A 12,815-nucleotide genomic window follows, 5' to 3' on the forward strand; every position below is an offset into this window, starting at 1 on the left:
GATGGTAATAATGGTAGACCAGCAATCTAGATGGTACCATATAGGTTGTACTGTGTGTGGAATGAGTTAATTCCAAGGATGTTGGTTGGTTGTGCTGCATGATGTAGCATGACAGTAGATTATAATAGGCGGGGGGGGGGGAGTTAGGCTTTGAGCACTTTCCAGGTATTTCCTAATATCCTATAGAGCATCTGCTAGACTATCTTGAGTTTTGTGCCTGTGAAGAAACACTATTTTTTTAAAAAAAGTCATATTAATAAAAAACATAGAAATATGTTGCTTATGTGGATAAATTAAAGCTTTAGGAGAAACTACTGGTTGGGTGCAAGCAGACCGATAATTCTCCTCTAAGGTTGCTATGGAAACAAGCAGTGCTTGATATAATTGAGAACATCTTAAAACATCCTGGCGTTTTTGCTTTTTCCCCCTCTGCCATTTTGAGTCGCTTTATCTGTGTATAGGTAATCCTGGCTCAAAAACAAGTCATTAATGAGCATCACTATTTGAATATGGATCTGCTATCAACTGCTGGTATTTTTATTGGATAGTTTGCATATCTCAAGCTGGCTGGATGAAGACTAGCTCTCTGGATTTGTTTGTCTTCCAGTTCTAGTGGCCATATGTGAGAGCATCAATGCTTTTACTTTAGAGATTAAATAACTCATTTACTGGGCAAACATTACTAGCAATATGTTTCCAAAAACCAGCCTTTCAACATGAATGGTAAGTCACTTCCATGTTTCTAATGTTATAGTTTCGTTGGAACGATAAATTTATCTGCTTTTAAAGGAAGTGTACAGAATTATCCCCTGTGTTATGTTAATTTATTGTGAGCTGTTTTCTTTTTCATCTAGTTATTATAGAGTTGCTCTAAAAAGAAAAAAAGGCCAGTAGTAAATTGTTTAGTATTCTATAATGTATCGGGATGCAGCATTTAATAGAATATAAATTATAACAGAGCTAATGCTTTCTTTGTAAGTTTATATTTTTTGCTATGTATAATTAAAGTTTAACAATCGTAAGTGAAGACTTGTAGAAGCATCCTAGCTTTTATTTTAATTAGTTTTCTTTTAGCATCTTTCATGTCACCATTTGTAGAAATTTACATAAATATCTGAGTCAAATGTTTGTCTCATCATTTGCAGATGGGGATTTTTTTAGCTTTCTGTGTGGTAGATTTTGCTACATTTATTAATCTCAAGGAATTATGGAGAAAGAGAATTTTGTGTGTGTGGTGGAGAATACATTTAAATTAAGGTGCTGGCATTTTAAATTGAAGCTGATCTGGTGAGGTATTAAGGCAGTTGCTGTGATCAGATTACCAAATTGATTTTTGTCAACATTTCTGTCAAGCAAATTTGATTTTGAGATCACTTATATAGCAGGCAGAAGCAGAATATAGATTATCTGCCCCAAACTTCAGTGAAATAGGCAAAGGACCAAATAACTGTACATACCATTTTGTTTTAAGCATATAGTTTTGTATTTAAGCTTATTTTCAGAAAAAAGGTTTTATCAAATGGCATCATGCTTCCTGAACTTCCAAAAATTTCTTTTTTTCAAAATAAATGTTGCAAGCATTTCACTAGTGTGTAAAATGCAATTTAAATAGCAATGCTGCTTTTAATGTGTTGAAATACCGTAATTTAAATAAAAGGCAAGATCAGTACAGAGGATAGTAAAAAAGATGCTTATCTGCAGGGCTGCAATCATGGGGTTTTTTTGTTTTTGTTTTTTAAGAATACAGCAAAAAATAAATTGCCTTTCTAATGCTCCAGTCTCATAATCATGGAACAAACATGATGTGTGACCTGACTTTTGGGGAGGCTAGTGTATATGCAAAAACAGAATCTGATTCAGGCAGCGGCCTATTTCAGACATGGTAACTACTTATGCAGGTGCATAAGTAAAATCTAACCCATAGGAAATGTAGGCCGATAGATTTATCTTCCCTTGACCCCCCCCCCCCCGTTTTTATTGCAAAAAATAGATGGAAGAAGTCTGGTTCTTTTTCTGTTTGTGAACTATATACTGACACAATGTACATGTAGTCTTTAGCAGAGTTCGCCATGTTACGAGCAAAGCAAATAACATGCAGAATCAGATTTCTATACCGTGATCTCCATGCTGGTTCAGATCATTTGCATATAAAGGGTGGCCTACTGGGTATAAAACTGCATTTGGCACTTGGAATTGTATCCACACATATACATGCAATCTTTTGTATAGCCCCTAATGGCTACTTGGTGGAGTCAGCTTTAATCGATAGCCAGATCAGATAGCATGATTAACTTATCTCATGATGTGGGAGAGGCAGTATGTCCTGTTCTGCATATGCATGCTTACCCCAGCACGTTTAGGTTTAAACTGCATGGTTGATATCCCAGATAAAGTCGGGAAATTATCACAGTCCAGGGGCACTTGCATATTTTATGTTACATGTGTATGTCAAGCTAACCAACATGGTGTCCTCCAGAGGTTGCTGAAGGCTATTGTGTTAGCTGCCCTGCTGTATGCTCTATGGAAATGTGATGCCCCATCATGGACATCAGGGGCAGGATAGGAATGCTGAATCCAATGCTATCTTTAGAAGGGTGTGGACATGCTACCGGATCAGCAGTCCACACAGACAAATGCCTTGGTGGGCTTGCATGTCCAAATTTGTTGACCAGGGCCATGATTGGGAGAGGTAAGCTGGTTAGATATCCAGCATCTGACTGACATCCCACCTCATCCAGTCCCTGTGTATCTAGTTTAGAAGAAATCTTTTGGCATATTCCTTTGAAGAGCATACCGTAACTTCCTTTGCTTCCACTTGCACTTATGGCAACTCCCTGCAGGACAGAAAGAACTTCAGCATAGTAGGTGCTGGGGACTTGCTCCTTTCATTCTGAGTAAAGGACCGTAGCTCATTGTGAACAGAGCACATGCTTTGAACACAAAAGAACCCAGGTTCAATCCCTGACATCTCCAAGTAGTGGGGAAACTCCTGCCTGCAACCCGGGAGAGCCACTGTTTAACAGTGTTGACAATACTGATGGGCCAGTGGTCTTTCTCGCTGCAAGGCAGCTTCCTGTACATTCTTATCTAAGACAAACTGAAGAGCATGTGCACATTTTTTTTTTAATTAAAGCTCTCTGGCTGTGTTTACAGGCTGTGTACTTATTCAATCCCATCCCCCACCCCTCGTGGGCTGCCTTCAGATGTCATGTTTCCAATCAACTGGGAACAGGCCATATGCCTGTCTGTTCTCTTCTTCCTTTCATGCCATACACTTAAACTGCTTAGTTTGATCAAACCATAGTTTGCCATTGTGCCTAAACTCTGCACACTGTGGTTTAGAGCAAGCCCCCCAAATGAGGAACTCAGGGAGGCTTGCATTTCTGGTTTGGAGGGCTTTCTCTGAACCACATTCTGCTGGGGCTGGGTGTAATGGCCAACTTCCTGGGTGCATTGGAGTGGCAGGAGCTTGCAAGCAGGCAATATTCCAATAAGCAAACAATGGTTTGAGGGTTCAGAAATGGAATACCTGAGTGCATCTTTGGTGTACACTTACATAGCTCTTAATTTCTCCTACATAAGTTGAAGCACATCATTGGAATTAGTATCACTAGAGCTGTTGTAGTTGTGCAGTTACTCCAGATTTTATGACAACATTCAAATGAAGAAGCTCTGTATAGTGTGCGGAAACACTGGTGATCAGCTGAAAACAATGTGGAAGTGAATGTGCAAGAGCTCATACATGTGTGTGTGTTGGATGAAAATATAACATATATAATAGATCAAATATAATAGATGATATATATAATAGATATAATATAATAGATGAAAACTTGAGACATGTGAGTGGTACGCAGTTGCACAAGAGGGCTCTCTTGGCTCCTTCTCACTGGAGAAATTGTCAAAATTCCAGAGGGAGGCTGTCTTACACAACTTAAAGTGCTTTTTCATTCTCACAATACACCCTTTCGATCCAAGCACACACACACACACACACACATGAACACACATTTCATGTAGTTTAGCAATTTAGTGACATATCCAAGTGATATGCAAAAGTAAAAATGTGGTTTTCTTAAACTATGCCTCTAGCTGTCTATACATGCAATATTAGACTTAATGTTATTTGTTTAACATATGTTAATTACTTAAATGCATCTGTTTTCATTACAGATCTTTCATATAAAGAATTCTTCAGGTTAGATAAAACCACCCTAGAAACTAAGGTTGGTCACAGCAGCTAATTGACCTCAGTACTGCAATGAATAAAATAACTCCTGACAAATGTAAACATTGAAGTTTCCCTTGATTTGAAAGCTAATACGATAACAACTCTGTTAATGAAAGACCTTGGGCTTATTAGTTTGAGATTTTCAAATTAAGTGATTTACTTCCAAGAGTCCTGATTGTTTTAAAGCTGAACAAATGCTACTTTATAAGGTGATGATTTGGGGCGGGTGAATGATGCTTCACCTCTTCTTCTGCATGCGCTCAGGCAGGCGTGCACACCAGAATTGTTTAAATACCTGAAAATGTAATTTTAATTTGAACACTTTATGGATGTGTCAAATTCAAAACCCATGCTTCTAAATCTCCTCCTCTCCTGTTTTCCCAGAAGCTAAGCTAAACTATGGTGATAAACAAGAGTGGGGGAGGGGGGACCATTTTCCTGGAAAAGGGAAGACTATAATATTTTATTGCAGTCTATCTACATAATAAATCCTTTTGATGTTTCTTAATACCTGATACATGGCAACCAAATTAATCACTTGACTTTCTGTCACCTGGATCTATACTGACAGTCATATTTGCACACTGTGGGTCTTTATTTATTCGGAAATGACTACATTGGATCTTTGATTCTAACCTGATACCCTTCAGCTGTTTTGTTCTGCAACTCTTGCCATTCCCGTTATGGTCGAAAACAGCTGTGCAGTACCAGGTTGGTGAAGACTGTCCTATGTAGTTGCTGTGGAACTTCCCTCTAGACCGCTGTTTTCAGCTCTTAAAGGAATAGCAGAGCAGTCTCGCGGGTGGCGCTGTGGGTAAAACCTCAGCACCTAGGACTTGCCGATCGCATGGTCGGCAGTTCGAATCCCCGCGGCGGGGTGCGCTCCCGCTGCTTGGTCCCAGCGCCTGCCAACCTAGCAGTTCGAAAGCACCCCCGGGTGCAAGTAGATAAATAGGGATCGCTTACTAGCGGGAAGGTAAACGGCGTTTCCGTGTGTGCTGCACTGGCTCGCCAGATGCAGCTTGTCACGCTGGCCACGTGACCCGGAAGTGTCTGCGGACAGCGCTGGCTCCCGGCCTCTAGAGTGAGATGAGCGCACAACCCTAGAGTCTGTCAAGACTGGCCCGTACGGGCAGGGGTACCTTTACCTTTACCTTTACTAAAATGTCCAGGTACTGTGTTTCAAAGAGAGTTGCTTCAATGATACAATTATTTTGGGTTTCTACAGGGTATGTAGAACTAGCACAAACCAAATAGTTTTTTCATATACTTTTAGTATAAAGTTCCCTCCTAAGGGGTTATAAGCCCTACCAAGGCATATTTGAATGTGATATGCAATCCTTGGAATTGAGGGGATAATTTGTCTCTCCTCTGCCCCATCACTTTTCACCCTGCTCTCTTGCCTTTAACCCAGAGGCACCCAGAGCCAAGGTAACGCACCAGTAACACTCAATCACTATGTGGACTGGGGAACACAAGGACCAATTTCCTGTCACTGCTATTTTCCTCATTCCTGTTTCATAGAAACCAGCTGTGTGATTGCCAGTTCCTGTGCATTCTGCAACACACTCTGGTGGTGAGGAGGTGGGTGGATGGAGTGGTAATCTCCGCAGCTGCCTCAAAAACACAGCAGAATATCATGGGCAGCTCTGTCTCTGCTTAGGTCCACTCACTGAGTAGTGGGCCCCATGGTTGCTGGGAAGGAATTGCTGTTCACCACCACAGAGAATCTAAACTGTAAGGCTAGCTTCAAATTAAGAGCAGGAACAAGGTGCAACAAAGGGGAAATTACGGTAGTTTGCCTGCCCAAAGCTGTATGTAGATGGAATCTTAAAGGGTTTTCATTAAACTTTAGCTGCTCTTCCGGAGTATGAACAAATTGTTAGGAGGCTGATAACTTTGAGGTATTTCATAAGGCGGTTTTAAAGCACGCTTCTGACATACAGAAACTGAAAACATGTCTGCCGGGTTTTAACCTGAAGCTGCCCGCTTCTCCTCCCACCCCTCATCTCGAGTCTGACTCATATATTTCCATGGTAGTAAAGTTTGTACATTGTAAATATAGACTCTAATGTTCATATAAGATGCTTTTGTCTACAATATCCCTCTTGAAAAGAAGTTCCAGAATTGGCACGCTGGAGAAATATGCTCATGAGCAAGTATTGTTAATCTGACCTGTAAACTGCTAGCTTCTCAGTTATACTCAACTGTATCATTTGTTAAGATGATCCCGAATTTCCTTTTAATCTCTTGAGCCCTGTTGACTGCATTCTAGCTGTGAAATATATGTGCTGTAAATGAAAGGTGGGGTGGGGGGAGGTTGCTGTTAAATGAAGGCTTACTATAAAAAGACGCACAGCCCTAGTTAGAAGCAAATAGCAAGATCCAAAATGTGTTATGGAAACGTAGCTCTAGGTGTGGACACTGCCACACCTTTAGTAAAATTTTGATGGCTGTATTGTGTTTGTGTATAAATAAACTGAAGTAGACAGGGTGTTCTCTGTTCAGAAATGACCTCTGTTTAGGTAGGATTGCTATCTGTTTTGTGCCCAGGCTTGTTTCAATGACTTCCTGATTGTTATCCCTTTTACAGTAATGTGGTTACTGTGGAAACGCTTGCTTTGGAAAAATAGAATATTTGTGATAACATAAAAGGTTGGTTTCTCGCGCCCCCCCCCCCCAATAATAATGTGTGAGGGTTGTAAAAGCTGCTGGAGAATAAGCATTTCTCATGGATGTTTGACAATAGCTGTTAATCCCGCAGCTGCAATGTGTTAAGCCCATAGGTCTTTATTGCTCTCGAGTCTACTTGCTGCTAACCAGTCTGACCAGGCCAGATACTATTGGGCTTTCCTGTCCTGCAGCAGTCCTGTAGGGCTTGGGGTCTGTTGCCCATGAGGTCACTGGAATTTTTGGAGTCTCAAGTCTCAAAATAACTTCTGAGCCTAAATAGCATCTGAGCCAAAGATAGAATGAAGGCACGTTCACAAACTGCAAGATGTCTGCCCTTTACTTCTGTGACTTTTGGGGGATTACTCTCATACACCACGGTGCATGTTTTGCTAGCACACATTAGGGTCATGCGTAAGGTGGAAAGCAAAGTCCATAGCTCCAGAACACATGTTCTCTCTGTGTTCTCACACATGCAGCAGCCTGCAATTGTTGAAGTAGCTTTATTCCCAGGGCGAAGGAAGGGGGGAAGGGAAAGGGGTCCTTTCATATTACAGTATGTTTTCAGACCCATGAAGGTTTCGTATTGCTGGTTTGCCACAGGAGAAGCCGGGAGAGGACAATTTCATTAAGCTCACATACTTAGGTATCTTAGACTTTGAAAATACAAGGGCAGGTAGGGGTGTGTGGGGGTGTGGAAAACAAGTAAGAGAACAAGAAGCAAGGTTTTTGTCCTCACCATGTGCCCAGGTAGCAGGAGTGAGGGAAGTCAGCAACATAAATACCTAAAACAATATAGGTGCTTTCATTGCTATTAAATTCGAGTCCAGCTGTGTTTTTCATGTCGTCTGTGTTGGGTATTCTGCTTCTAGTGGAGACAGAGGTGCCCACCATGTGTGGACTCCAGGAGCTGGCATGCTGACATGGTCCTTAAGGACTTTTGCATAAAACTCTGAATTCTGTGTGTACATGAGAGCCAAAAGGAGGAAGAGTCTAGGTAATTACTTCATAGCTCTTACCTCGGGCTTGTGCAAATATGGGTGTGTCTTTTTCTCATTGATTTTTTTACTTCTTTATTGCCTTATTGGGGTTGACTCTTCAGTATGAAATTATTTTCACAGTAACAAGGGAGTATGTCAAACCACTGCCAGTATATGATTGGCTGGTGCATGTTTATATATTAAAAATTCCAGAAATCAAAATTATTGCCATATACTTTCAGAATTGAGAAAATATGTCCCAGATATGACTAAACTTAGTTGTTGTTTTTAAAGTAAATGCTCTTCCAAGTTTTACATATTTGTATAGCTAAAGGTTTAATTTCCATTATGATCAAATTATTCACTCATTTGAGTTGGGCTAAATTCACCATACATAATAAGCATAAAGAGGGCAGCTGTGGAATGATTTTACCTATAACTTGTAAGGAAACATTAAGAAGCTCTTTCCAGAAATCTTTAAGACATATCTACTATCTAGGAATTACATCCACGTTATGAGTTCACATGTCAAATATTCACCAGTACAGTGGTGCCTCGCAAGACGAAATTAATTCGTTCCGCAAGTTTTTTCTTCTTGCGAGTTTTTCGTCTTGCGATGCACGGTTTCCCATAGGAATGCATTGAAAATCAATTAATGCGTTCCTATGGAAACCGCCTTCAGACCAGGTCCGGGGACAGTCTGTCCCCCGACCTCTTCTGAAGGCTGGGGGGGGGACAAGGGCTTTTCTTCCCACCCCCAGCATTTTAAAAAACCCCGGGACAGCGGAGGACTTCTCCGCTGTCCGGGGCGATCTTAAAATGCTGGCGGGCAGCATTTTAAAATCGCCCGGGACAGCGGAGGACTTCTCCGCTGTCCGGGGCGATGTAAAAGTCCTTGGGAAGGCAGGCAGGGGGGGACAAAGACTTTTGCCCCCCGCCCGCCTTCAGAAGAGGTCCTGGACCTCTTCAGAAGGCGGGCAGGGGGCGAAAGTCTTTGCCCCCCCCGCCTGCCTTCAAAAGCCGTCGGGGACAGCGGAGAAACGCGCTGCCTTTCTCCGCTCTCCTGGGAAGGCAGGCAGGGGGGAGCAAAGACTTTCGCCCCCCGCCCGCCTTCAGAAGAGGTCCTGGCTTGCCGGCATCTCCCCGAAGCAGAGGACGGGCTCCACAGCTCACCCTCTGCTTCGGGATGCAGACTGCCGCCCCAAGCCTTGCGCACAAGGCTTGCCGGCATCTCCCCCAAGCAGGGGGCGGGCTCCGCAGCTCACCCCCTGCTTCGGGATGCAGGCTGCCGCCCCAAGCCTTGCGCACAAGGCTTGCCGGCATCTCCCCCAAGCAGGGGGCGGGCTCCGCAGCTCACCCCCTGCTTCGGGGTGCAGGCTGCCGCCCCAAGCCTTGCGCGCAAGGCTTGCCGGCATCTCCCCCAAGCAGGGGGCGGGCTCTGCAGCTCACCCCCTGCTTCGGGATGCAGGCTGCCGCCCCAAGCCTTGCGCACAAGGCTTGCCGGCATCTCCCCCAAGCAGGGGGCGGGCTCCGCAGCTCACCCCCTGCTTCGGGATGCAGGCTGCCGCCCCAAGCCTTGCGCACAAGGCTTGCCGGCATCTCCCCCAAGCAGGGGGCGGGCTCCGCAGCTCACCCCCTGCTTCGGGATGCAGGCTGCCACCCCAAGCCTTGCGCACAAGGCTTGCCGGCATCTCCCCCAAGCAGGGGGCGGGCTCCGCAGCTCACCCCCTGCTTCGGGGTGCAGGCTGCCGCCCCAAGCCTTGCGCGCAAGGCTTGCCGACATCTCCCCCAGGCAGGGGGCGGGCTCCGCAGCTCACCCCCTGCTTCGGGCTGCAGGCTTCAGAAGAGGTGCCTTCAAAAGCCGTCCGGGACAGCGGAGAAACGCGCTGCCTTTCTCCGCTCTCCCTGGAAGGCAGGCAGGGGGGAGCAAAGACTTTCGCCCCCCGCCCGCCTTCAGAAGAGGTCCAGGACCTCTTCTGAAGGCGGGCGGGGGGCGAAAGTCTTTGCTCCCCCCGCCTGCCTTCAAAAGCCGTCCGCGATAGCGGGAAGCTCTTCCCTGCTATCCCGGACTGCTTTTAAAATGCTGGCGGTGGGGAGCAAAGCCTTTCGGCCCCCGCCGGCCTTCCTGGACCTCTTCTGAAGGCCGGAGGGGGGAAAGGCTTTGCTCCCCACCACCAGCATTTAAAAGAGGTCCCCGGAGATTTCCCTATGGGCTTTCTTCTTGCGAAGCAAGCCCATAGGGAAATTCGTCTTGCGAAGCGCCTCCAAAACAGAAAACCCTTTCGTCTTGTGGGTTTTCCGTCTTGCGAGGCATTCGTCTTGCGAGGTACCACTGTACAGTACTAGCTTCATTCTTAAAAATTCTAGTTGAAATAAGTTAACTGTACAGATTTTTCTTAAAAAGCTTTTCACAGGAGAATTATTTAGAACCCTGCTAAAAAACTTGTTTTCATTCTTTATTTGAATATTGCACATTTCCCATGTACTTACTTTCTTGTGCCACTTTGACTTGCAATCTGCTCTTAGACTTTGTAGCTGGAGGATAGAAACTATGTTAAATTAGCCCTTTTCCACATATACAGTTGTCTGATATGATTAATAACAAACAACAAACAATATGGTTACAATGAGAGTTCCCAGAAATATGTATATGAACTAGCTTCTTTTTTTATCCCAAATTTTACATGGGGGAAAAAGTGTGTGATTCATAGGGGATGAAGGAGATATTCACCCAAAAATATTTGTTCCTATCTTGCGATTTTTTTTACTAAACAGTGCGATCTCATAATTGAGTAATGTGGCAAAGCAAATTATATCTTCCATCCTATCCCACTATGATCCAGTTCAGACCATCATATTATTTTGATTACTGTATAGCAAACAAGCTGTGGCAAGCATCCTCTTCCTTCTCATGCAAAAGGAGGAGAGTGAATACTTCTGCTTTCACTTTTGATTGAAACACTATTTCCGATTTCACATGAACTGAAGGAGCTATAGTTACTAGACAGTTATCAAACCAGGATATCACATTGTGGTTTAGATGGTCATCTGAACCAAGACCAAAAACAATGGGTTCATTATATTTTGGCTGTGTGTGTTGTATTCTAAATTTATTCAGTTGAATGTTTTGAAGTGTGTTATGGACAGTGTGGACAAATAGAAGTGTTGGAAAAGGAAGTAGCTACTTTAAAATCATCCAAGATGACTATATTACAGTTTCAGACACTCCAGAAAACTGCAATTGGAATTGGAATCTTGAGCAGTTAGTGTTATTTTCCATAATGATTCTGTGTAAAGATGTCTCTGATTTTTGGATAGGTTTAACATTTGTGGGTGTGCTAACCAAGTGATGGAATGTGGGTATGAAGTTCAAGGCTATGATGTAGTCTGGTTATAAGTGTATGGGGGGGTGGCGCATGGACACAACTGCACATACAGTTTTTTTGTGTATTTCCTCTTCTGCCACTTATGTTGCTGAACAAGCAAGTTGCTTTTATGTTCAGAATATGGCATGCCAGCTCAAAAGTGTGCTTGGTTGCTGTGGAGATGCCAAATCTTGGGCTGCACATGCAGTCCCCCCCCCCCCCATTACATATAACTTTGTTGGTTTGCAGCCGATGAAATTTCATCTTAATATGCATTACTGAATATGCAGTTTGGGGGGCAAGTGGTAAGTCTTTTAAATCAGCATAACTGCTATATAAATGGCATACTTGGTTTCTTCTAAGACTTTAGCAGATAATATATTTATATCTGTATTGGTATCGCTGGGCACCTGTTGCTTTAAATTATTACTGAAGTCCTCTTCCCAAGATAACTTATGTACCCTTTTTTCCAGTGTACAGTACAATACTTTATAATTCTTACCTGTTGGTTCTTTAAGTGAAAATGTGTGTGTGTTCATTTGGTTGCTTTTTATACAGTTAAAATTTGTGGTGTAGTCTGCTTTGACAACGTGGGAGGTATGATGTATACTGATGGCCATTTCCTAGGGAAGAGAAGGGTGGGAAGGGAGCTGGGTTGGGATGAATTTGGTTTCTGTGTGCCTCATATGGAAAATACGTAAACCCTTTTTCTCTTTCTTTCTTTCTTTCTTTCTTTTCATCACATCTATGCGGGTGAATGTTCCTACAAATCCTTGGTGAAACCTTTAGAAACCTTTGGTATGCTCATTCTTTCATTAGAGCCCAAAGTCATTGACTGTACTATAAAATTAGGAAAAGGAGGACAATCCAATTATAAAACTAAGATATTACTAAAATGTGCACTTGGGGTGGAAGGCTAGTGGTAGGTCATCTTCACATTTGAAAAGTCTTCATATATTTTACACAATTTGTTTCTTTTCACACACTCAAACTCATTTAGATCCCTAATACTCTGCAACGTTTAACTTTCTTTCACTTGAATTGGAGTGGAATTTCAAAGGAAGCAATTTCCTTAAATTGTGATGTAGGCCAGGATCTAATGCATTGCACAACTAGTACATTCATCTCCTTTCCCCACCAGCGCCACACTACAATGTGTCCACTGCAGGTGGATCTAACCAGGCAATAATCTTCCAAAACATAGGATGAGGTTACTCCTGTTCTGGCCACCTGAGACCAGGATTCCCTAACTGTTCTGCCCTGAGATAAGTAACCCTCACTTAGGAATACAGAATTTTTACAGAATAGCCTGCTGTGGTTTGGCTAATAATAATGTTCAAATGCTTAAAATGTAGAAGTAATTGACTTTTTATTTTTGTGCACATTTTACATGGGGTGTACCGAATATCACCTGAAATGCAAAATTAGTACTTTAAGATAGTCTCTGACTGTGGGCATCTCTAATGTGCAATTTTGTAACCCTATGTTTTGCCTTTGCTTGCAGTAATGCTGTGCACTTGATTCTTCAGCTTGCAAACAGCCTTTAAGCAAAAGTGATGCATTCTATTA

General features: G+C 43.0%; 1 protein-coding gene across 4 annotated transcripts in view; it reads left to right on the plus strand.

Moving 5' to 3' along the window:
- PRKACB (protein kinase cAMP-activated catalytic subunit beta) overlaps window positions 1–12,815 on the plus strand; it is a 60,125-nt gene that overhangs the window by 29,232 nt on the left and 18,078 nt on the right. Inside the window, exon 1 of one of the 4 annotated variants that reach the window (XM_081196899.1) lies at window positions 245–723. The exons of 2 other annotated variants lie outside the window; for them this stretch is intronic. In XM_081196899.1, the coding sequence (XP_081053025.1) occupies window positions 717–723 (7 nt within the window). In that variant the 5' untranslated portion in view covers window positions 245–716. Of the gene's footprint in view, window positions 1–244; window positions 739–12,815 lie in introns of those variants that run through there. One more of the 4 variants, XM_081196900.1, reaches the window with a different exon arrangement.

This window comes from Podarcis bocagei (genome assembly GCF_964188305.1).
Source record: "Podarcis bocagei genome assembly, chromosome: 5".
Classification (NCBI taxonomy): domain Eukaryota; kingdom Metazoa; phylum Chordata; class Lepidosauria; order Squamata; family Lacertidae; genus Podarcis; species Podarcis bocagei.